The 22752-nt window shown below is 43.9% G+C and overlaps 1 protein-coding gene across 8 annotated transcripts in view; it reads left to right on the top strand.

Annotated features, from left to right (window-relative positions):
- The window catches only part of SLC25A30 (solute carrier family 25 member 30), an 84569-nt gene that overhangs the window by 47283 nt on the left and 14534 nt on the right, over positions 1-22752 (top strand). For 2 of the 8 annotated variants that reach the window (XM_008706833.2, XM_008706831.2), the window contains exons 3-10: positions 10335-10453; positions 11896-12043; positions 14947-15041; positions 16500-16585; positions 18683-18778; positions 19445-19569; positions 21083-21221; positions 22583-22663. In XM_008706833.2, coding sequence (XP_008705055.1) covers positions 10390-10453; positions 11896-12043; positions 14947-15041; positions 16500-16585; positions 18683-18778; positions 19445-19569; positions 21083-21221; positions 22583-22663 — 834 coding nt within the window. In that variant the 5' untranslated portion in view covers positions 10335-10389. The other 6 variants (XM_040622932.1, XM_008706832.2, XR_005832772.1 and 3 more) reach the window with 6 other exon arrangements.

The raw sequence follows: 22752 nt of genomic DNA, 5'->3' as shown, positions 1-22752 counted from the left end.
TGTAGCTGAAAGCCACACCTACTTATTAGCTCGTAGCCTGTCCATCAGAAGTCTGACGTGGTGGCTGAGTTCTCTGCTCAGGGTATCACAGGGTGAAATCAAGGTGTGTCTGGTGTGGCAGGACCGAGGGTCCTGTTTCCTTGCTGGGTGTCAGCCGGGGGCCACTCTCAGCTCCTCGAGGCTACCTGCATTCTTTGCCATGCACCTCTTCACCTTCAAACCAGTGCATCCAATCCTTGTGATGTGAAGCTCTGACTTCCCTTCTGAGAGCAGCTGGAGGAAACTCTGCTCTTAAAGGGCCTGTGTGATTAGGTTAGCCTACTGGACAATCACGCTATCATGGGAGCAACTGACTTGGGACTTTATTACGTGTATGCAAAATCCTTTCACTGCCATACCTAGATGAGTGTTTGATTGAATGGCTGGGAGAAGGTGTGTGTGCACCAGTGGCCAAGAATCCTGGAGCCCGTCTTAGGACCCTGCCCATCACACATAGGAAGCTGAATATATACGCTGTGTCTATCCACTTGACGAAGAATGATGGTGTAGTAAGAAGCAATGAGAGAGGCCTCCATGAACTGCTCTGGCATGATTTCCAGGATGCATTATACACTCTTCATGAAAAAAGCAAGGTGGAATAAAGTGTCCTACCTTTCATGTAAGGAAGAAGGGGAAGTAAGAAAAAATACATATATTATGGCAGGCAGCCTTGAAGAGGGTCCCCAATGATCCTTGCCTCTTCCATGTAATCTTATGGAATCCTTTCCCTTTGAGTCTGAGCTGGACTTATCAACTGGTTCTGGTACACAGAATCTAACAGAAGCGTTAAATTAGGTTACAAAGAGATGATTGGCTTCCATCTTGGAATCAATTTCCCTGTCTCTCCCCGCTCTCTCTCTCTCCAGGGCAAAGCAAGCTGCCATGTTGTGAGTACTTACATGGAGGGGCAACAATGCAAGAAACATAATTCTGGCTCTTGTGGGTTGACTTGTGTCCACCAGAAAGATATGTTGAAGTTCTGACCCAACTGGTACCTATGAATATGACTATATTGGAAATAGGGTCTTTGCAGATATGATCAAGGTAAGATGAGGTCATGCTGGATTCGGGTGGGCCCTACTCATGACTTGCGTCAGTATAAGAGGGAAACTGGGACACAGAGACACATACACCGGTGGAAGAACACCATGTAAAGGCAGACGCAGAAATTGAAGTCATGCAGTTGCAAGCCAGGGAATGCCAAGGGTGGCTGGCAATGGCTCAGAGCTAGCAGAGAGGAAAGCAAGGACTCTCCCTTAGAGACTGCAGAGAGAACACGGCCCTGCCTTCATTTCGATTTTGGACTTCTAGCCTTGAGAACTGGGAAAGAATGAATTCTTATTTCTCAAAGCGATCCAGTTTGTGGTCATTCGTTATGGAAGCCCCAGGAAACGAATACACTGGCCAGTGGCCAGTGGAGACCTGAGGCCTGCCAATAGCCATGTGAGTGAGCTTGAAAGAGGATCTCCTAAGGCCTGCCAACAGCCAGGCTGAGTGCACTCGAGAGCAGGTTCTCCCCAACTCAAGCCCTGATGTGCCTGCAGCCCCAGGTGCCACCCTGACTGCATTCTTGGGGGGCCTGGACCTATAGGTGCCTACCAGAGCCCTTCTGGAGTTTTGACCCACCAAAATTGTGAGCTAATACATGTTTGTTGTGTTAAGCTGGTAAGCTTAGTTATACAGCAATAGATAACTAACAAATATACTTACATATAGTTCTAGATATTTTTAACTTGGGGATGGTGGAAGAATAAACTAGAAACTAAGGAAAGTGGTTACTGCTAGGAGGTGAGTGGGACTGGAGTGCAGGAAATTGGGAGGGAGTTTAAGCTTTGTAAGCTTTTATTTTGAGCCATGTGGATGCTTTATACATTCAAAAAATGAAATTGAATAAAAAAGATGAAAAATGCAAACTCTAAAATTGATGCAAATAACAAACCTAACAATAGATCAAATAGAGAACATAACCATAGCAAAAAGCAATTAATTCAAGTAAACTTCGAACACAGTGTTCGAAGGATGTATTATAAAGGATGTATTTAGAAGGATGTATTATAAAGATACAAGGAACTGCCAAGAAATCTTGAGCTTAGAAGGTTTATTGCTGGTGGTAGTACTGGTATGTGAGTCTCAACTAGTTTCTGTATATCATAGAATAAATGAGCAGATATATTGATGCTGTCGTGAACTGGGGTTTTCATTGAGGGAGAAGGAAGATATAAAATGGAAAGAGGAAGACTAAAATGAATCCTATGGTGTTGGATTTTGACTTGGAGGTATGAATTCGTGATTTAAAACTATGTCTGGGTAAAGGGTATACTGTTTACTGCATTACATCTATATCTCCATAAATATATATATGCTTTGTCCACTGTAAGGGCCTGGAAGAATGACATCCCAGTAGCAATGAGCACAAGTACTCAGATCTAATTTTCTAAGTGCCATTTCCTCCTAAAAGAAACTAGGGTTTTCCTGCCTAGGGCAGAGAAGATTCAATGAAGTGTTAGCAGGTCTTGGGTCAGAGAACAAGGAAGTGCTCAGATTGATAGCATATTTTATATATAAGAATAAAGGAGCCAGATGAGGGGGCTTCCACTGCCAAGTATGGGCAATTTGTGCACCAAAAGTAATAACGGTATTTGTTTATAGTAACTGAATTAAATTGAATTTAAAAAATGCTGGAGTCCACACTGTTATTCAAAAAGGGGAAGGTGGGGGAGGGGAGCAGGGAAGGGAAGAAGAATGAGAAGCGGGGCGGGGGTGGGGGGAAGAGAAAAGGAGAAAAAAATTAGACAGGTAGAAGGAATGACAGCATTGGAAAAGCACCATTTTACAACAAATTCGGTAAGCGTTCATCAGTGTGTGCCTCCTGGGCAAAAGTATGCACCCGGTTCAGCCTATCACTGCAGATCGCCTCTGCTGCCGTGGGAGAGAGGTATTGTTAAAAAAAAAAAAAAAAAAAAAATCAAAACGGAGATCAGCCTTGAAAATTCTCTGAACGGACAAAAAACCAGTTTAATATACAAAGCTTCATTTGCAAGACCAACTTGGCCCTGGGTAATTTCTTGTTTATGCCTCTGGAAATCATAAGCAAAGCTTGAACTGTTTCTTAAGGTTGATATGAGGTAACCACTGACCAATTCCCTGTCATTTAAGAAAATTCTAATATTATAACCAATCGAGGTGAACAGTCACTGCTTTCTCGATATGTAAGCTGCTTTATAACATACTCCTAAGACTTATTCTGTGTTTTGGTTTGAGTGCTCCCAGTTTGCAAACTGTCTTTCTGATGTGTGCACATCAAATTTTACTGATGACTGGTTTGGTGATTGATTGGTTAAACTTCTAACATTTCTGAGCTTCCAACAGTATCTTTGTGGAGAGATCAGCCAGCCCATGCCTTGACCAAATGATCCAACCTGGCCGCACGGATAATGGGAAACACTGTGCCTTCTCATGGAAATACACATCACCTCCCACTTTTCCTACTAAAATGTTTAACTTGAATCTAGTCATGAGGAAACATTTGATAATTCCAAATCGATACAGTCTACAAGACAATTGGCCTGGACTTTTCAAATATGTCAAAGTCATGAAAGATTTTGAAAAAGTGGAAGTTCTAGTAGATAAAAGGAGTTTCTAAAGAGGCACGGTGTTAAACCGAACGGGTGAATCTTGGGGAGATCCTGAATTTTCAAAGACGTGTGTGTGCTCGTGTGCAATTGTATGACATTTTGAGACAATAACGGAAATTTAAATATAGACAGTATGTTGAATGATGTGACAGAAATGGTATTAAATTTCTTGCATGTGATAATAGTGAGATATTTAGCGGTGAAGCAGCGTTGGGGGCAACCTACATATTGGGAGAGGACGCAAATGTGATGATAGCACCGAGTGAAGGGTATATGCTGTTTGTAGTACTCTTCTTGCAACTATTCAGTCGGTTCGTACATTTTCAAACTAAAAATCTGGGTTTAAAAAAAAAAAGAAGTGCGAGTTTCCTTTCTCTGACTGCGGAGGTTCACGTGGCCATAGGAAACCAGCCCTCTGAGAAGCCTCCAGTTCCGAGGCTCTCGGTGCTTTCCCCAAAGTTTCTCTTTCACTGCGAAGTCGAGACCCGAGGCCGTGGGAGGCGTCACCGAGTTCCCAAGGCTCCCACCCTTGTCAGCGGGAAGCGGACTACTCAGTGCCCGGGTCCCTCCGCGGCCAGCCAGTCGCCGGCTGCCATGGGCGTGGCCGCGGCCGGAGCGGCCAATGGAAGCCACGGCGGAGGGCGTGGCCGCACGACGTGAGTGGGCGGGGCCGCGTGCCGGCTTCTGAGCCGCCCCCGCAGCTGCGCGGCTTTTTTTCCAGCTCTGGTGCCGGCTGCCTCCGGGCGCAGTTGGGCTCAAGTAACAGGACTGGCGGACCCGCTGCCGCCCGGTAAGTGTCTGACCACTGGGCCGCGGTTGCGCTGGCCGCTCCGTGCCTGCTCCGGGTCGCCCCTCCACTGGCCCGACCCCCTTTCGCCCCGGCGCCCGGAACCGGTCGACGTGGGAACTCCCTGCTCGGCCGGTGCTGCCCCCTCGGTCGGCCTCGGCCGGTTCTGGGACTGCGGTCGGATTGCGGCCCGGGAGAGCGCCGACGCGGCCGGGCGTGCTCAGGGGCTGCCGCTGCTCCCGATTCGGGTGCGGAACCCGGCTCCCTGGGGTGCGAGGTTCCGGGGCTGGCCCGCGCTTCTTCCGGCAGGGGCGCCGGCTCCGGGGCCTCATCACTTGGGGGCGTGGGGTGACTTCTGTCCCAGCGTCACAGGTCCCAAGTGTGAGGCCGTGTGGCATCTCAGCGTGTGCGCCCGGGCCCCCACGGTGTGTTTCTCCTGCCTCTGCATCCTTCCCACTCGCGGTTCTGTGCAGCCCGGGCGCCCGCGAGCTTCCTACTCTGGGAGAGGGCACACTGTACTTTGAATTGCTCCTGGGACACGCCAAGTTGGCTCCCATTCGTAGGTACGGGTGCACTTCATTTGCTTGGAAGATTGATGTAGCTTCTGGATTTTAGCGTCTTTCTCGGTGTAAGTTCATGTAAAGCGTTTGCAGTGTTCAGCATTGTTACTCCTGAGCAAGAATACCAGAACAGTGTTGGGACTGTCCTACAGATTCTAGATTCGTCTTCCTCAGGGAGTGAAAAAAGGTGAAGGGCGTGAATTCTGGTCTTGGCTTTGCCGCTGTGAAGTTTTGAGATCGTGGGCTCGATTAATTCATATGAAATGAGGTATGACTTCTGAGATTCCTTTTAAATTCCACGTTTCATAAGTCTGTGATGAGCTTATTTTCCATACTGTACCTTTAGAGAGAAGAGGAAATAAGAGGAGTCTGTGAAAGGCTAACATATGGGGAACAAAGATTTAAGAGGGCACAGAAATTTAGAGACTGTGATTCCCGTTTAAGGCTGCAGACTGAAAAGGAAACTCAAGTAAATTCGAGAGAACTTATCCAGACTCAATTATATAACAGGGACTTGGAAAGCTTTCAGAAGTTCCAGAAGCAATTACTGTACTATATTTTACCTCTCTTTGCAGCTGTGCAAAGGAGGTAAGGAGAAAATAAGTGCTAAGTAAGAGAAAATGTAGGAGAGAGGATATGGTAACTTAGTACATATCTTAAGTGTTGGAAGAATCCTTTGGAATCCTTAATTTGTATAGACATTTCCACTCAGAAAACGCTTAAAAAATAGGTGGAAAATTTGTATTTCCTTTGCAGGAAAATCATACTTTTATTCCGAATGTGCAGAATTTCTACACTACCGCCTGCTAATATTTTTTAACAGCCTTTGGAAAATAGTGTCTGGTTTTGTAGTACATAGAGGAAAGATCATTTGTTCCTTCAGGGAGACTTTAGTTTGTATACTTTGTAGCCACGTGACTAGGAAAAATCATTTTTCCTCTCTGAGGCTTTCTTTCCTCAATTGTGAAATGTGGCTAATGATCGTTCATAGAGTTGTAAGGGTTAAATAAAATTATTTATGTGGAAAATGTATAGCAATGCCTGATATATAAGATATTCGGTAATGATGGCTGTTGTTATTAGCATTGTGTTTATAATGCAGCAGAGAAGTGGTCCCTAGGTTTAGTCTGGCTAAAGGGTATGGATTAAAGAGGAGTGCAAAGTGGGAAGTGATCCACAGGCACTGCTATGCCTGACACTGGAGTTTTTGCAAAGTTGTAAGCCCTTCCCTGGATCTCAGGCTGAGATGTCGTCCAGACCCTAGTGACTGCTAAGGACACCAGTCTCCCTGAGTGTGTTGGCCTGTCAGTCTTGAGACTTGAGTAGAGTTGGGATTTTCCCAAAAAATTGTGCTAGGAAGTTCAGCAATATGTGGGAGAAAAACCCCTCCAAAGAGCGCTCCACAACAAAGAAATGGTTCAGTTTACTGAGATTTCAGCTTGAGATAGCTGGAGCCCTGTTTCAGCCTGCTGTGGCCGGCACAGCGTACTGGACATAATGTCTCCTGTTCCAGCCTTAGCTAGAACCTTTCCTTGTTGGGATGTTAGACCAACTACTGATACTCTCTGGTTGTTAGCTAAAGTTCCCTTTCTTTCTTTTCTTTCTTTTTCTAAGAGTTCATTTATTTATTTGAGAGAGCACAAGCAGGGGAAGCAGCAGGCAGAGGGAGAAGCAGGCTTCCCCCTAAGCAAGGAGTCCTATGCAGGACTTGATCCCAGGACGCTGAGATCATGACCTGAGCGGAAGGCAGATGCTTACAGACTGAGCCACCCAGGCGTCCCTAAAGAATTCTTTCTTTGACACAGCAAACATTAACCTGGGAAGGGGGGCAGTAGGCTTAACTGCTCAATAATCTAGTCCTAGTGTTGGGAAAGGAGAAGAGAAGAGCCCGAAGGTAATTTTTACCCTATTCCTAGCTAACTTTTAAAACCTGTAATTGAATAGAAAGAACTTTCTTACAGTTTAGTAGGGATGCAGGAATGGACACTCATTTGTGGAAGATGAGTTTATGGCAGTGGTACGTTTGAATAGGGACAAATGGGTGTGTGCTCTGTTCACTTGATCCAAAACCGTGGGGAGGCGGTTCCACAGCAGTTTTAAGCTCTAGTTGAGTGTTTGTATTTGAACCCAGAGCTTTTGCATTTTGCTCTAACCGAGAAGTTAATATCAAAACTGACGAGAGGGCGCCTGGGTGGCTTAGTTGGTTAAGCGTCTGGTTTTGCTCAGGTCATGATCCCAGGGTCCTGGCCTGGCATTTGCTCAGCGGGGCGCCTGCTTCTCCTTCTCCTCCCTCTGCCCCCCCCCAACTTGTGCGCTCTCACTCCCTCTCACTTTCAAATAAAATCTTAAAAAAAAAAACCCCAAAACTGACAGAAGACAAAGTCACCAAAAGTAGCCATTAAAACTAAGCTAGTAGGGGCACCTGGGTGGCACAGCGGTTAAGCGTCTGCCTTCGGCTCAGGGCGTGATCCTGGCGTTGTGGGATCGAGTCCCACATCAGGCTCCTCCGCTATGAGCCTGCTTCTTCCTCTCCCACTCCCCCTGCTTGTGTTCCCTCCTCGCTGGCTGTCTCTATCTCTGTCGAATAAATAAATAAAATCTTAAAAAAAAAAAAAAAACTAAGCTAGTAAAACAAATAAGTAGTGGCAGGAAACCAGAAAGTTAATCAGTGAGATGGCATGAGGCCATATGGCAATAGTGTCTTTTTAAAAAAAATATTTTGTTTTGTTTTTAAATTAGAAATCAGATATTATTACATTTCCCATAAAGTTTTGCTGACATTTTGCAAGATAGCTTGTGTGTGTGTCTTTATACATGTAGATACATACATATTTCAATATATATAGACACACACATACGTATGTATAGAAAAAAAAAAGTCACTACTAAATAAGAAAAGAAGAAGGATCAGCTATAACATCATCACTGAGAATTAACTACCTAAAATGGGAATTTAAGTGGTAAGTATTCCAAGGTGTGAATTGGCCACCACATATTTAACGCACTGATTTTCAGTAACAACACAGATGCTTGGGATGTCCCTGAGAGTCTCATTCTGTAGATGGGGCCCTAATGTCTATCCTTTTCAGAAGCTCTGTAGTCAGGTTAGGAACTACTAATAAGGAGTCCTATGTGCCACACAGATGCTTAACGCGTCCGTAGTATCACAGCCAAGAAAATAAGAACCAGGTGGAAGCCGCAGGGAGGGAGGAGTGGGGATCAACTGGGTAATGGTTTTCTTTCCTGGTGATGAGATATTTTGGAACTAGGTAGAGGTGGTGGTGGTACAACATCCTGAATGTGCGAAGTGCCACTGAATTGTTCACTAAAATGGCTTCTTTATAATCTGTGAATTTCACCACTGTGAACAACTCTAAAAATTTATTTGAACACTATCTTTATATACTGTGTTGGTAAAATAAATTATTGCTGTTTAGATTGACTGTCTACCTGCTGGATATTATATTCTGTCTTAAGACTTTTAAATTAAGCATATTTTTGTTGTTTATAAGATGCAGCATATCAGTACTACCTTTTTGAAGCTGCTTAGCAGTATTTCCTCCTTAATTAAAACGCCATCGCTCCTTTATGATTGCATATAGCCTCAGGTGGTAGTAGAAAGAACACTGTATTTGGAATCAGGACACTGGGGTTGGAGGCCCTATTTTGCCCTGTCAGCTGTGTGGCCTTGGGCAGGGCGCTTTGCTGAGACTCAGTTTTCTAGTCTGTTCTTCTGTCCTTCTATCCCAAACTTGTTGGGGGATCCACTGAAATCATTTGTATCAGAGACTTTTCTAATGGCAAATTATAGTACTTCCACTCGTCACTGTTATGTAGTTATTGCTTTGTTTTTTTTTTAACTTGAATTCAGCAGAATCTAAGAATGGATTAAGGAAGGTACTAGTGGACAGTTAATTATTGGATTTATTATTAATGTGTTCTGACGTTCTATAGAACTTATAGTATTAATCATTATATTATGAATTTCATAAGGCTAAGAATTAGTTATGCACAGATATTACTAAATGTTTTCAAGGATGATAGGGAGCTGAGATGAGTTTTTTGGGGCAGGGCTTGTTCTTGGTCCTGAAACACATTAAAGCAAATGATGATTTTTCAGGTTCCATGCCTATAGAGCCCTTTATCTTATTGTCATTTGTAACCAGTCTGAATTCGGTTAATGTCTGTAAATGAGAATAGCTACTGGTGGATGTATTTAGAATCTCCTTTGGGTTCCTTGTGTTTTTTCTTAGTTTAAGCCAGCCCTTTGGCCTTGTTACAAACTGACATTTTTGGCGACAGTGGCTTGTGGCAGGCCTTTCCTGAGAAATGTAGTCCTGGGAAACTCCTAAAACATGGCAGAGTAAAAACCCTGGGCGTATTGCTCACCAATAATGACTAAAATTAGTTAGAAACTTTATTTTAAACCAACAATAATTATGGTTGATAGTATATATACAAACGTATGTTAATTTGCATGTTTCTCCTGCTAATGGACAGAGGCCAGATTTACCAACAGAAAGTGCATAAAACTGCAGAAGGTGTAATGAATGTGAGGGACCCGGCATGGCAGGTGTGTGAATACACGTCACAGCGTGTGAGCACCTTTTAGGTGAAAGGAGGATGGAAGTCTAGGGATTTTATTTAACTTAGCCAGTGAAAGTATGGGCTCCACCCCTAACTGGTTGTGTTGGCTGCTTCCATGGTGATGATGCTAATAAAGAAGAAGCCTAGAGGTTAACAGGAACTTCCCTAGGAAGGATGCGGTGTGGCTCTGACCCCAGAGTCCACCTCTTTCCTTCACACCAAGCTACCTCCCAGCTCTTAACGCGATATGGATAAGAAAAGAAAACTAATATTTAGAGTGTGAACTAGAAGTACATTTTGGTACTTTTTCAGTAATTGTCATTTTACCTTAGGACATGGGGTAGCCACAGTTTTTGCTCTAGTGCACCCGAGAGACTCACTAAGACAGTGACACACAAGTGGCAAATATTTGTTGAGTGAAAATGAATGGATTTTAGATAAAATAGACTACCCAGAAAATAGCCTCCGTTGTGCTCCACTACATACATTCACCATATCACCGGACCAGCATATTGCATCACTTAAGGCCTGAATGAGATTTAAGGCAACGGATAAAGTGAGATTTGCTTTATGAAGGCGAGGCTCCCCTGGGGAATTGGGGTGTGGGCTGGGGGGCGTTGTTCACGGAGCGCATCTGATGGCATTCTCCAAATGGAACACCAGTTTAAAGAAGAAGCTGCTTGTGTGCGGAGTTATAACTTTGACATGCCTTCCTTTTGTGTCCAGGAAAAGCCCTGTCGTTGGCTATGTTTCTCTGATCAAAGAAGGGACTGCGGGGAAGATGGCGGCCCTCAACTGGAAGCCCTTCGTGTACGGAGGCCTGGCCTCCATTACGGCGGAGTGCGGTAAGGAGCCCAAGGGAATGACCTACATCGCTTGCTTGCTACACGGGATGTCGAAGAAAAGTTAGGGTTGCTGTTTGGTGCTTGATGTGACTGTAGTTCGAACACAGCATGACAGAGTATGAAACATTAATCTCAGATTTCAAAATTGCCTTCTTTTGGTTACGTTTTTCCGTCACCTGGTCATTTGGCTGCCAGCCGTTTAGAGTTCAAAGTTTAGTGTGGAGAAAGTGGAACCTGTTAATCAAACAGAAGTTTTATCAGTCATTTTTAGATTACATCCCTCCGTGTTCCTTGTCCTTTTCCCCACTTTGCCACTGTTAGCGCCTGGGGCTGGGGACAGTGTTAAGGAGCTGGCAGGTGTCCCCCCGGGCGGGTTTGATTGCCCGCCATTATGCAGGCACGTGCTAGTCGTGCCCAGTAGCCGGGTGGTGTTTGTGTCGTCCTCCTCAGTGGAGCTGCACATCAGATCCCGGTTCTCTTCGTCTGTTTCCTGGCATGATTCACTCCACAAATGCTGATTGAGCGGCTGCCGAGTGCCAGGTGCTGGACTGTCATTTGTTTCCAGGGCTCGGCCCCTGCTGTCCTTTAACAGGGGCTGCCCCTGAGGAGCCAGTGAGGACCAGGGCTGAGGGTGAAGGTGCATGGACCACCCACCCACTGGGTTGCCTGTGTGGGTGGGCTCTCCCATTGCCACGATGGATCAAGTTTGCTGAAAATGAGTGTTACGTAGTTGGGTGGACTCTCCGTGGGGCACCGGATTAAACATTTTTACCTGCGTAAATAGATTGCTTTCAGACGACAGAACACAAAGTGAGACACTCCTTTAGAAAATGAACTTCTGGGGCGCCTGGGTGGCGCAGTCGTTAAGCGTCTGCCTTCGGCTCAGGGCGTGATCCCGGTGTTCCAGGATCGAGTCCCACATCGGGCTCCTCCGCTGGGAGCCTGCTTCTTCCTCTCCCACTCCCCTGCCTGTGTTCCCTCTCTCGCTGGCTGTCTCTCTGTCACATAAATAAATAAAATCTTTAAAAAAAAAAAAAAAGAAAATGAACTTCTCTCTCTTCGTTCGTATTGAACCCGATTTTAGCTTACCCACATGCAAAAAACAGTAACATATTTTAAAATTCTTGTTTGTGTAGATCATTCCACGTACGTATCTTTCACAGCAGTGTGGCTTCTCAAATCCTATGTACAGTAAGATGGGAACTACATAAAAATGTAAAGAGAGGAAAATACATTTATGCATCTTTGGGGTCTTTTTAATCTTTTGGTTCCTAATTTTTTTTAAATAGAGAAAAGATTGCAAAGTATCTGCTATTTCTTAATTTCGTTTCTTAGTTTACATTATAGTCGAAATGTTTCCTCAGTAATAGATCACCATGTATCCTTTATTTAGTGGAATTTCTTTTTATCAAGTGAAATATTTCTTTTTAAAAAATTTTAAGGTACTTTTCCAATTGACTTAACCAAGACACGGCTCCAGATTCAAGGCCAGACAAATGATGCAAACTTTAAAGAAATCCGGTATCGAGGAATGTTGCATGCATTAGTGCGGATAGGCAGAGAAGAAGGGCTGAAAGCCCTGTACTCAGGGTAAGTAGACTGTTGTCATTTATACTTGACTATTGACCTTCCAAATGAATAGACTGAAAACTAAGATGTCATAGAGGAAAAAGTAGAAATTTGAGGTGTATTTGAAAAGAGCAAGTTTGGCAGATTTTTCATTTTTCATCTCAACTTTATTTTCTGTATATCTTTTATGTAGTGAATGTTGTGGTGAAAGTATGTTTTTATTATGTTCAAATACAGATAATAATGCAAAAATTACGTTTGTTTCAAAAAACATTCCGAATTCAGTGTTTCACTCTGGAAAAAGCCCTTCCCCTTGGCTATTCTGAATTACCAAGGTTTTTGCTATAAGGAAACTGATAAGAGTATCCTCTGTGCTCAAGGGTTGTGAACAACTTTTCTTTAATCCAACATTTAGTGAACAGTGTGCTGAAGGCGCGGGATAGGAAAGTGAGTAAGACCGGTGCCTATGTTGCCCGGGTCCCTGCAGAAAACAGAATGACTTGCGTGGTTTCAGTGAGGAGACCTCAATGAAGGGGCTACTTAAGGGCTAAGGGAACAAAGGAAGGATATTGAGGTACCTAGAAACTATCAAAGTGAGAAGTTGTTACCAACCCTAGGACCAAAAGGACAAGGACAGGAATGGTGATAACAGAGCGTGTTAGGACTGGGGCCTTGAGGGAGCAAACAGTAGTTGGGGAGGGATGCGTCGGTAGTGCCCAGGGAGAGGAGAATCCCTCTTCTTCCTCCCTCCCTCCATCCCGTTGTCTGCTGGTGGAATCCACCTGGAAGTCAGTTGGCAGGGGAGCCTGAAGGACATAATCCGTGGGCACCACCCTCTCAGGGCACAGAGTATCACAGAGAAGGCTGAGACTGGGCCTGGGAGGACAGATGGGGATCAGCAGCAGCATGAAGGAGCTGTCATGTAGTTGGGGCTGCAGATGTGTAAACGGGATACGATGGGAGTCTGATAATGAGTACTAGAGTCTGGCCGAGGCAGGGCGTCAAGCCCAGACTATGAGGACAGGGAAGAGGGTGTGTTTCAGGAAGGCTGCTTGATCCAGGCAGTGCCTGGTCTAAGCTGGAAGGATCAAGAAGAGTGAGTGAACCGGGTGAAGTCAGAAGGGAACTGTATTTATACAGAGCCAGTGGAATGTGCAAGAAAGCCTGGTACATTCTAGGAACTGCAAGTAATTCAGCATGGGTATAGTGTGGGAGTTGGTGAGTAGCAAGAGCTGGAGTTGGAACCATAATAAGGGGTCAGGACATGGATGGCCTCAGGACAGGCTAAGCATCCTGACTTCATCTGGGACACGTCCATAGGTCCCAAATCAGTGCCTCACAGCCCTCCCACCCACCTGTCACCAAAGGTTTTTGTTTTTCACTTGAGCCGATATTTCAACTATAAAAAGTTGCACATAGAAACCTGGGATTCCATTTTCTTGCAAAAAGTCAGCGTCTGTGCCCACACTCATTTACGTGGGATAATAGGAGCAGGTGTCAAGGATGCCTTCTCTGGTTTGCTGAAACCTCCGCTCTCACACAGTGTACGTGTGTGCAGTTAGACCCAGCCTGCGTCATTTACTTACGGCATCTGCCTGGCACCGGTAAGCACTTGAGTTTGCCCCACCCGTGGTGGACAGAAGCTGCTGGGGGGCTTAAGTAGGGGACTGACAGGACAGGATTGCCATGGTGAAAAGAAGCCGGCCTGCCTTGGGGAGAAAGAACGAGAGACTGACCACACTGGAAGCAGGCTGTCATGCCAGAAGCAGGATCTGAACAGAGGTGTTGTCCTGGGGACAGAGAGAAAGAAGATAGGCTGTTTAGGGTGTAGGTGACATATTATGGGACCTAATATATGAAGAGGTGTGGAGGAAGTAGGGGACAAGGCTAATGTCTTGATTTCTGCTTTGGGCCAAAGCGTAGATGGAGCTTCTGTTCCCTGGTCTGGGAAACAGAGGAGAGCTGATTGGTTGGAGCAGGAGGATGATGAGTTCCATGTGGAACTCTGGACCCCAGAGGTGGGCTGGGGGTAGGACATGCACACTGAGAAATCTACGAAGCAGTTGGAAATGCGTCATTGGAATTGCGTCATTGGATCAGTGTTAGAAGCAGGAATTAGGCGTCCTGAGTCTCTGACAGTGGCAGAAGCATGGGAGTAGATGAGTTCACCCGGGGGGGTGTGTAGAGCGGGGAGAGGAGAAAGCACAGGATGGAATTCTGGGAATCCTGCAGAGGACAGAAGTAGGAGGCTGTTGAGAAAAGGAGATAAATGGGAGAGGGGGATGTTACGGAGTGCAGGGAGGAGAGAGCTGCACGGAGGACAGGGTGGACAGTAGCAAATACTGCAGAGAGGTTATGTAAGGTACTAAGTGGAACACATCATTTAATTTAGTGACAGAGATGTCAGCTGGTCACCTCGGTGAGGGCAGTTTTGATGGAGCGGCAGAGGGAAGGCAGACTGCATTTCGAGAAGGAGGTGGGAAGTGCAGGAACAGCTGGGGCCGATAACTGCCCCAGGGTGGTTCTGGGGTCCAGAAGGCTAAGAGAGGGAAAGGAAAGAACTGGAATAGGGCCTCCAACAAGGTGGGAGATGGGCTCCAGAGCAGCAGTGGAAGAATGCTAGATGCTTGCAGAGGGCAGACCTCACCAGGCGCTTTGTCCTGAGAAAGGTGAGCAAATAGAACTCCAGGTTCACTTGCCTTTTCATAAAGGATAACTACAAGGGGCTTTCACTTAGTGAACTAGTATTTGCACAAATTTAACTGAACCCAACTATATTTTTATTGGATTTTGAATTGTGAGAAATCTGGTTTAGTGTAGTTTGTGGAAGGCAAACACGTTGTTGCATGTGTGTGTCTGTGTCTTCTAGAGGATTTAAAGTGATTTTTAGGATTTCTTTGTCCTTTTGTACGTTGGTTTGACAGGATTGCCCCTGCGATGTTACGCCAGGCTTCCTACGGCACCATCAAGATAGGCACTTACCAGAGCTTGAAGCGACTGTTTGTTGAACACCCGGAAGGTGAGTGGGGAATCTTTTTTCCACTTGTGCATAGGAGCTGGGTGGGTTGTGTGTCTTTTCAGTCAAGGCGAGATCAGATTTTCTTGAGCCTAACTGTGACTTTACTACTGCTGAGGAGAACTCTGGATATAAAGTCTGAATGAACAGTGCTTAAAGCAAGTCCGTTCTAGCTGAACTTAGGGGAGTGACCATTAAGAGGAGCAATCTTAACAAATTTTTACTTATCCTTATCTCCAAAACACCCAGACTAGAAGGTGTGTGTTAGTTCTAGCCAACTTAAAAATTTTTTAAATCAGGAATTATCTACTATTTTTCAGGAAAGCGGTCAGTACCCTTCTTAGTATTAAAAACTGAATTCCAGGGGCGCCTGGGTGGCACAGCGGTTAAGCATCTGCCTTCGGCTCAGGGCGTGATCCCGGCGTTATGGGATCGAGCCCCACATCAGGCTCCTCCGCTATGAGCCTGCTTCTTCCTCTCCCACTCCCCCTGCTTGTGTTCCCTCTCTTGCTGGCTGTCTCTATCTCTGTCGAATAAATAAATAAAATCTTTAAAAAAAAAAACCCTGAATTCCAGTACTCTATTGTGGGTTGACTCTGTGACTTTGCTTTAATCCATGTAACTTTATCTTTTTTTCCTACAATGGGACGAGCGCTAGTCAGCTGTTACATGAGAGTGGTCAACAGGAGCTAAGATGCTTCAGCACTTCAGTGTACTTCACATTGAATATATACAGTGTGCTTTAAAACTTTATTTTCTTGGGATCTCCTAGGAGTGTATCTTTTTTTTTTTTTTTTAAGATTTATTTATTTATTTGAGAGAGCACATACATGCACAAGTGGGGGTAGGGGCAGAGGGAGAGGGAGAGAAAATCTCAAGCAGACTCTCCCCTGAGCGGGAGCCTGACTCGGGGCTTGATCCCAGGAACCTGAGATCATGACCTGAGCTGAAATCAAGAGTTGGATGCTTAACGGACCAGCCCCCAGGGCCCCCAGGAGTGTATCTTTTTTTATTCTCCTATGAAATATACATCATCTTAATTACTACAGTGGTCTGCATTTACACACAAGAGTGAATTGGTACATGATTGTTCACTTTGCATGATAATTCACATTCCTTTTTGGATATCAAGTCATTTTGCTAGGCAAAATCCCATTAAGCTAGCAAAATTCCTACTATTTTAAAAATTGCTTGATTCAGGGGCACCTGGCTGGGCTCAGTCAGTGGAACATGGGACTCTTGACCTTAGGGTTGTAAGTTCAAGACCCACATTGGGTATAGAGATTATTAAAAAAAAAAAAAAAAAACGACTTAAAAAAATTGCTTTATTCCTAAAGCAGAAAGTTTACTCTTCTCTGGAGAGGTATAAGTGGTATGTAAGTGAGTTACACCTATACTTGGGTGAGTGATACGAAGAGCTTTGTGCATACGAAAAGTTGAATAATTTGTGTTCGTTTATAGATGAAACTCTACTGGTAAATGTGGTGTGTGGCATTCTCTCTGGAGTCGTATCCTCAACCATCGCTAACCCAACTGATGTTTTGAAAGTAAGCAGTGCGATCCGTGTCTTATAAGGCACACCCCACGTTTTACTGAGAACAACATTCAGATAATGAAAAGCTGTGACTATAACATATACTGTATGTATGAACTTGTTTATAATTTGAGCGCCATGAAGACTCGAACTTGGAAACATCACATCCACTGGGTGGATTTCTCACTGATATGGAGGAACTCCAAAGTAGAGCTCATTGTAGAGGCAAGGTTTTTTGTGATTAAGCAGAAAAAAAATTTGAGCTTGGATACGTTTGAATTTCATTTTTCATTGAAAATCTTCCAGGTTTTATTGGTTCATTAAAAATGGATGAACTGCAAGTTCTACACAAGTCTGCTCACTAATGACCATTTCTGACATGTGATGTTATGCGTTAACTTGATTTCAGGAAATACGAATGGAAAAACATCCTTACCACAGTTAGACCTCATGCATTGGATGACCTTGTTGACAAAACCAGGGATACAGCCTCCTAGATCCTTCCTGGAATAAGACAAGGAAATAAATTAATTAAACAAAATAAAAATTAGGCAGGACTTACTTTTTCTTTCTTTTTTTTTTTTTCTGAGATTTTTGTTTATTTGAGAGAAAGAGAGAGAGAGAGAGCGCGAGCGATAGCATGAGCAGTGGGGAGAGGGAGAAGCAGACTCCCCGCTGAGCAGGGAGCCTGATGCGGGACTCAATCCCTGGACCCTGGGATCATGACCTGAGCCAAGGCAGATGTTTGATTGACTTGAGCCACCCAAGCGCCCAGGACTTACTTTTTTAATGCTCTCAGGATGTTTGGCTCTGTCTCTCAGTCTTCTTTTTTTTTTTTTTTTTTTTAAGTTTAGGTTTTTTTTTTTTTTTTTTTTTAATTTTATTTATTTATTCGACAGAGATAGAGACAGCCAGCGAGAGAGGGAACATAAGCAGGGAGAGTGGGAGAGGAAGAAGCAGGCTCATAGCGGAGGAGTCTGATGTGGGGCTCGATCCCATGACGCCAGGATCACACCCTGAGCCGAAGGCAGACGCTTAACCGCTGTGCCACCCAGGCGTCTCTGTCTCTCTGTCTTCTTTTTTGTTCCTATTAGTTAACCAGTGTTCACTGTGCTTCTACCCTCTACCAGCTGATGTACTGTGTGCTTAGAATCCGAAACTGAGTAAGAGAAGGACCCTGCCCTCAGATCCTTCACTCTAATAGGAGACTCTGGCACACATCAGCGTTTTATGCAGCAGGTGAAGGTGCAGCACGTGGGAGGGTGCTTTTGCCAGGATTTTGTTGGGGAAAAGTGAAGAGAAATAACCATATTCCTCTTAATCTCTTAAACATATGTCGGGGCTTATAGAAAGGCAGTTCCTGTATTTTGCTGTATTTTCCCATGTTAGCATGGCAGTAACACTTTCCTTTAGAAGTTAGAGATAATTGCTTCGTAAACAAAAGTAAAGTACAAATTTTTAGTGAGAAATCCCTTTTAATTTTAAAAAATGTAGAGAGCTACATCAGACCTTATTTTTATGTTGGAATCTTGGTCATATGAATTCCACCCACGGCCGTTGTCAAGTTTATTTGTAAGTTCAAGTGTAACAGAGTGTGACGGGCATCATGTGGTCATCTTGTGCTCAGCTGGCCTGCATACCTTTTGGTTCAGCTGGTTGGAAATGGTAGTGGCTTGAAGTAACTAATTTAAGAAATATGCTTGCCCATGCTTAGTGCTGCCAAGTATGCTGGTTACTCAATTATCAATTATGTGAAATCTTCGCATACCATCACATTCCCTTTCTGTTCAGTAACTTATAAGGAAATATGTCATTTTCTTTCCTTTTCAAAAGACTTTAAAAATCCATTTTTTGGACACTTAATGAGCTCTGGACTCTACTAGATGCATTTTGTTGATTCCAAAGTGCCTCAGAACCAATCCTTATGAATGTTAAATCCTTATAATTAAAAATCCTTATAAATCCTACAAAGGGCGTTTTAAACTAGTATTATAATCCTATTTATCCCCCAGTTCTTTTAATGGTTAGTAAGCAACAGATTGAATGATTTTCAGAAGTCTGCATTCGGGGAGACTTACCTTCTCATGTACGTCTTTACGATAATCTCTAGATACGGATGCAGGCACAAAGCAGCACCATTCAAGGCGGAATGATAGGCAACTTCATTAACATTTACCAGCAGGAGGGAGCACGAGGACTGTGGAAGGTAAGTCTGCAAAACAAAGCCAACTTCCTTACTTAGTTCTTCCCTGTTTCCCTTCTTTGAATTTATTTTTCCTATTTCCATCCTCTTATTTAATCCAAATGGCAAAATGGCATACGGGAAGAAGAGTGACGTCTGCCCTCGAAGTTAGTTTCTTTCTTAATTTCATTACCTGTAAAATGGGAATACGAGGAATATGTCATAGTTTTAAAGTACCTTTTGAATAATTCATGTATAAGAAATTGAGCACTTTTTTGTTTGTTTACTTAAAAAAATTCTTATGGAGAAGGGTTTTATAGCTTATAGTTACGTTGAATTTTTTGATCTGTGTGGTTTCCTGGTCCTTAAATGAAGACCATTAATAGGCAAGCACTGCTATGAGGTGCTGGTCCCTGGTATTCTAGGGACCCATCAGTTCACAGAATTGACCTTAAATGTCATCCAGTAGAGTCCTCTCGGTACGTACTAGGAAACCGGAGCCTCTGTGAGGCGACTTGGCCTGGCCAGGGTCTGGCCAAGGTCATACAGTTAGCACCAGAATCAGTCCCGGACGTGGGAGCTGCTGACTTCTGTACCCTCTGGTCTTTTCTACTCTGTCACTCTATAGATTTTTAAAGGCCTGTTCCGTGGAGAGCTGTCTGAATCTTGGTTGTTCGTATTTTTACCCAGGGCGTGTCCCTTACGGCCCAGAGGGCTGCCATTGTGGTCGGCGTGGAGCTACCAGTCTATGACCTCACCAAGAAGCATCTGATTCTCTCGGGTCTAATGGGAGACACTGTGTATACCCACTTCCTGTATGTTTAGAGATTTTAAAAAAATGATATTTTAGGGATGCATGAGTTCAGGGTGGCAATTTGCTATAAATTTATAGAAATTTAAAAGAAGGTTTATTATAAAAGTATTATATTCTCATATTTGAAAAATTACAATTCAGGAAAGAATCAAGAAAAAGTAAAAGTCCTTATCTGTTTACATAGGTTACCACGGTCAACAGCTTGGTTTTTAGGCACGTGCAAATATGTCTATAAAAGTATATTATGTGTATTTATTACATAAGCAAGATCACACTTAGCATTCTCTTACTTGCTTTTTATTTTTATTATTTTAATTGTTTAGCTTTATTGAGGTGTAATTGACAAACTTGTGAGCTATTTAAAGTGTATGACATGATTTGATACGCGTACAGAATGTGAAAGCATCTGCCCCTGGGGTTCATTAACACATCCATCACCTCACATATTTATCCTTTGTGGCTTTGTGTGTGTGAAGACACTTAACTTTTACTCTCTTAGCAAATTTCAGTTATATGATAGTGTTATCGACTATAGTTTCAATATATCAACCATATCAACTACATAGTATATCAGCTACGTATTAGATCCTCAGACCTTGTTCATTTTATAGCGAAAATTTATGCCCCTTTACCAACCTCTCCCTATTTCCCCCATCCTTTGCCCCTTGCAACATGGGTTCTTTGTTTTTTGTTTATAGATTCCACATATAAGTGGTACCATGCAGTATTTGCTGTTCTTACTTTTTTAAATTTAATAATATACTCCAAATATCTTTCCATGTCAGTACAAACAAACTTCATGAATTTTTAATAGCTGCAGGTTAGGATGGATGTATCATGGTTTCAGCCACTGAAGGCTGATTTTGCCTCTCGAGGGACCTTTGGCAGTTTCTGGAGACGGTTCTGATTGTTAGGACTGGGGAGTCCTGTTGGCACCTGCTGGGTAGAGGCCAGGGAGCTGCTCACCAGCTTACAGTGCACAGGACAGCCCCCTACAACAGAGACTTGCCTGGTCCCAAAATGTTAGCAGTGTGGAGGTTGAGAAACCCTGTCCTGAGTTAGTCGATACCAAGTATGGTCTTAGTCTTGTGAGACCGAAAGTTTCGTAGACCCGGAGACCTCTGGGGGGCATTACAGTGAGGACATCGTTTTCTCTGTTCTCCCAGAACGGTGTAGTTATGATAGGGCTAAGATTACTCTGATGCCTGCTTATTATCAAATAGATGCGACAGATAATCGTTGGAGGACATTCCTTCATGTTTCTGTGATTCTTTGACATTTCAGAACCTCAAAGGTATTCTTAGTCAGGGACGGAATTTATAAGCCACTATAATCAGTGCTGTATTTAAGAAGTTCGTGCAGCGCTCTAGTGACGGACCTCCTCCTGGAAACCTTTTCTCTTCTTACGTGTCACTTTGGTGTCGTTTGGGAGGAAACTGTTTCCTTCCTCTGATAGTGGTTGCAGCTCAGTGGTGGTAAACTTTTTGTTTTTCCATTGGTATCTTTTTTCATAGCTCAAGCTTCACCTGTGGTCTGGCTGGGGCCCTGGCCTCCAACCCTGTCGATGTTGTGAGAACACGTATGATGAATCAGAGAGTCCTTCGGGATGGCAGGTGCTCTGGCTACACAGGAACCCTGGACTGCTTGTTACAGGTGAGAGTGGATGTGCTCTTGGGCAGGGTGGTGAAGTCCTTTCACAGCTCATTAGCTTCCTTGTTCCCCTCTGAAGAGTTTTCTTATCACAATGAAAAACACAAGGGTTAGAGCAAGACAAACCCGTGGATTTGTCACTTGTGATTGTGTGACTTTGGTCAAGGTACAGACTCTATACCTCAGTTTCCTCGTAAGTGAAATGGGAGAATAATAGCACGTATGTCATAGAGTTACTGTAAAAATCATCGAGATGATGCCTACAAAACAGCATAGTGCCTGGATTCATGTGTGATAAGCCTTGTTAGTATAATTAATAATAATAAGGGACACTTAGGAAATAAGCAAGTTTATTTTACTTAATCTTCAATATTCTAGTGGTTTGTTTCAATCATTGAAACTGCCCCCAAAATATGCGTGTATGTGAATGTAGACATACATATTCACACACCCACTTATTTGTATACATATATTTAACTGAAGAAGTAACTGAATTTTGAGGGCTATTATAACTAACACGAATGATGCTCTAAAGCCCTGAGATGGTACCCAGTTTGGGCCACAGTGCGGCAAACTTTTATAAATACAAAATCTAGATGAATATTTAGAAATGGAAGTTCATTTCCTTTATACCGCTGCGCTATTGTAAAGGGAGAGAAAATCATCAGATTTTCTGCCATCACAGGAGAACTGTGTCTCCTTCCAAAGTGTATCGCCCTCCTCTCGAGTCCTACTGGAATGAATATCCTTCATTCAGACATCTCTCAAAAGAGCACATCGCTCTCACTGTAATTTTCAGTTTAAATAGTGGGGCCTCCCGTTCACGAGGGGACGCAAGTTCGCAGCTGTCTCCCCGACTAGCTTGCCAGCGGCTGGGGATCAGGGCCCGCGCTGCTGTTCCTGCCCTCTGGCGTGGTGCTGGCACACCGTCGATTTCCAAGTACTGCTCAACGAAGCCGAGATGCTTGTTTTCATCCACCTGACGCCAGCCGTGAGGTAGCGGTGGTCTGAATTAGGTCTTTGCCACCGTTGTTTCGCTTCTTTATTCCCCACCTGCTTGCGAGCCCATGTGGCTGGGAGGCAGGAGACCCAGTTAGGATTCAGTCTCCTTTCTTGCTGCTTCAGCTGCCGATTGCCTGCCTGGGCGTGGGCCGGTTCAACACGGAGCCGTCGTCTTCTCCGATGCAGAAGCCTTTGAAAACAAAAAGAGGCCGAGGGCACTGAGATTTTAGACAGTCTTTTCAAGCATGATTTTATTTTTAAGATAAATGGATCATTCAGTCTGGCTACTAATGAGTTATTATCGCATTTGACATAATTGGAAAGTTGGAAGTTAACTTGATTCCCCCCCGCCCTTGTAACAGACATGGAAGAATGAAGGGTTTTTTGCGCTCTACAAAGGGTTTTGGCCAAATTGGTTGAGACTTGGTCCTTGGAATATCATTGTATCCTTTTCTGTCACAGTACATCTGAAGAAAGATGTAGCGAAAAGAAGATTGTATAAACTGTCATGTTATTAATGATAATTTAGAAG

Source organism: Ursus maritimus, unplaced genomic scaffold (assembly GCF_017311325.1).
Source record: "Ursus maritimus isolate PB19 unplaced genomic scaffold, ASM1731132v1 scaffold_10, whole genome shotgun sequence".
Taxonomy (NCBI): domain Eukaryota; kingdom Metazoa; phylum Chordata; class Mammalia; order Carnivora; family Ursidae; genus Ursus; species Ursus maritimus.
Note: the sequence above shows the minus strand (reverse complement) of the source record. Positions and strands in the feature narration are given on the sequence as shown.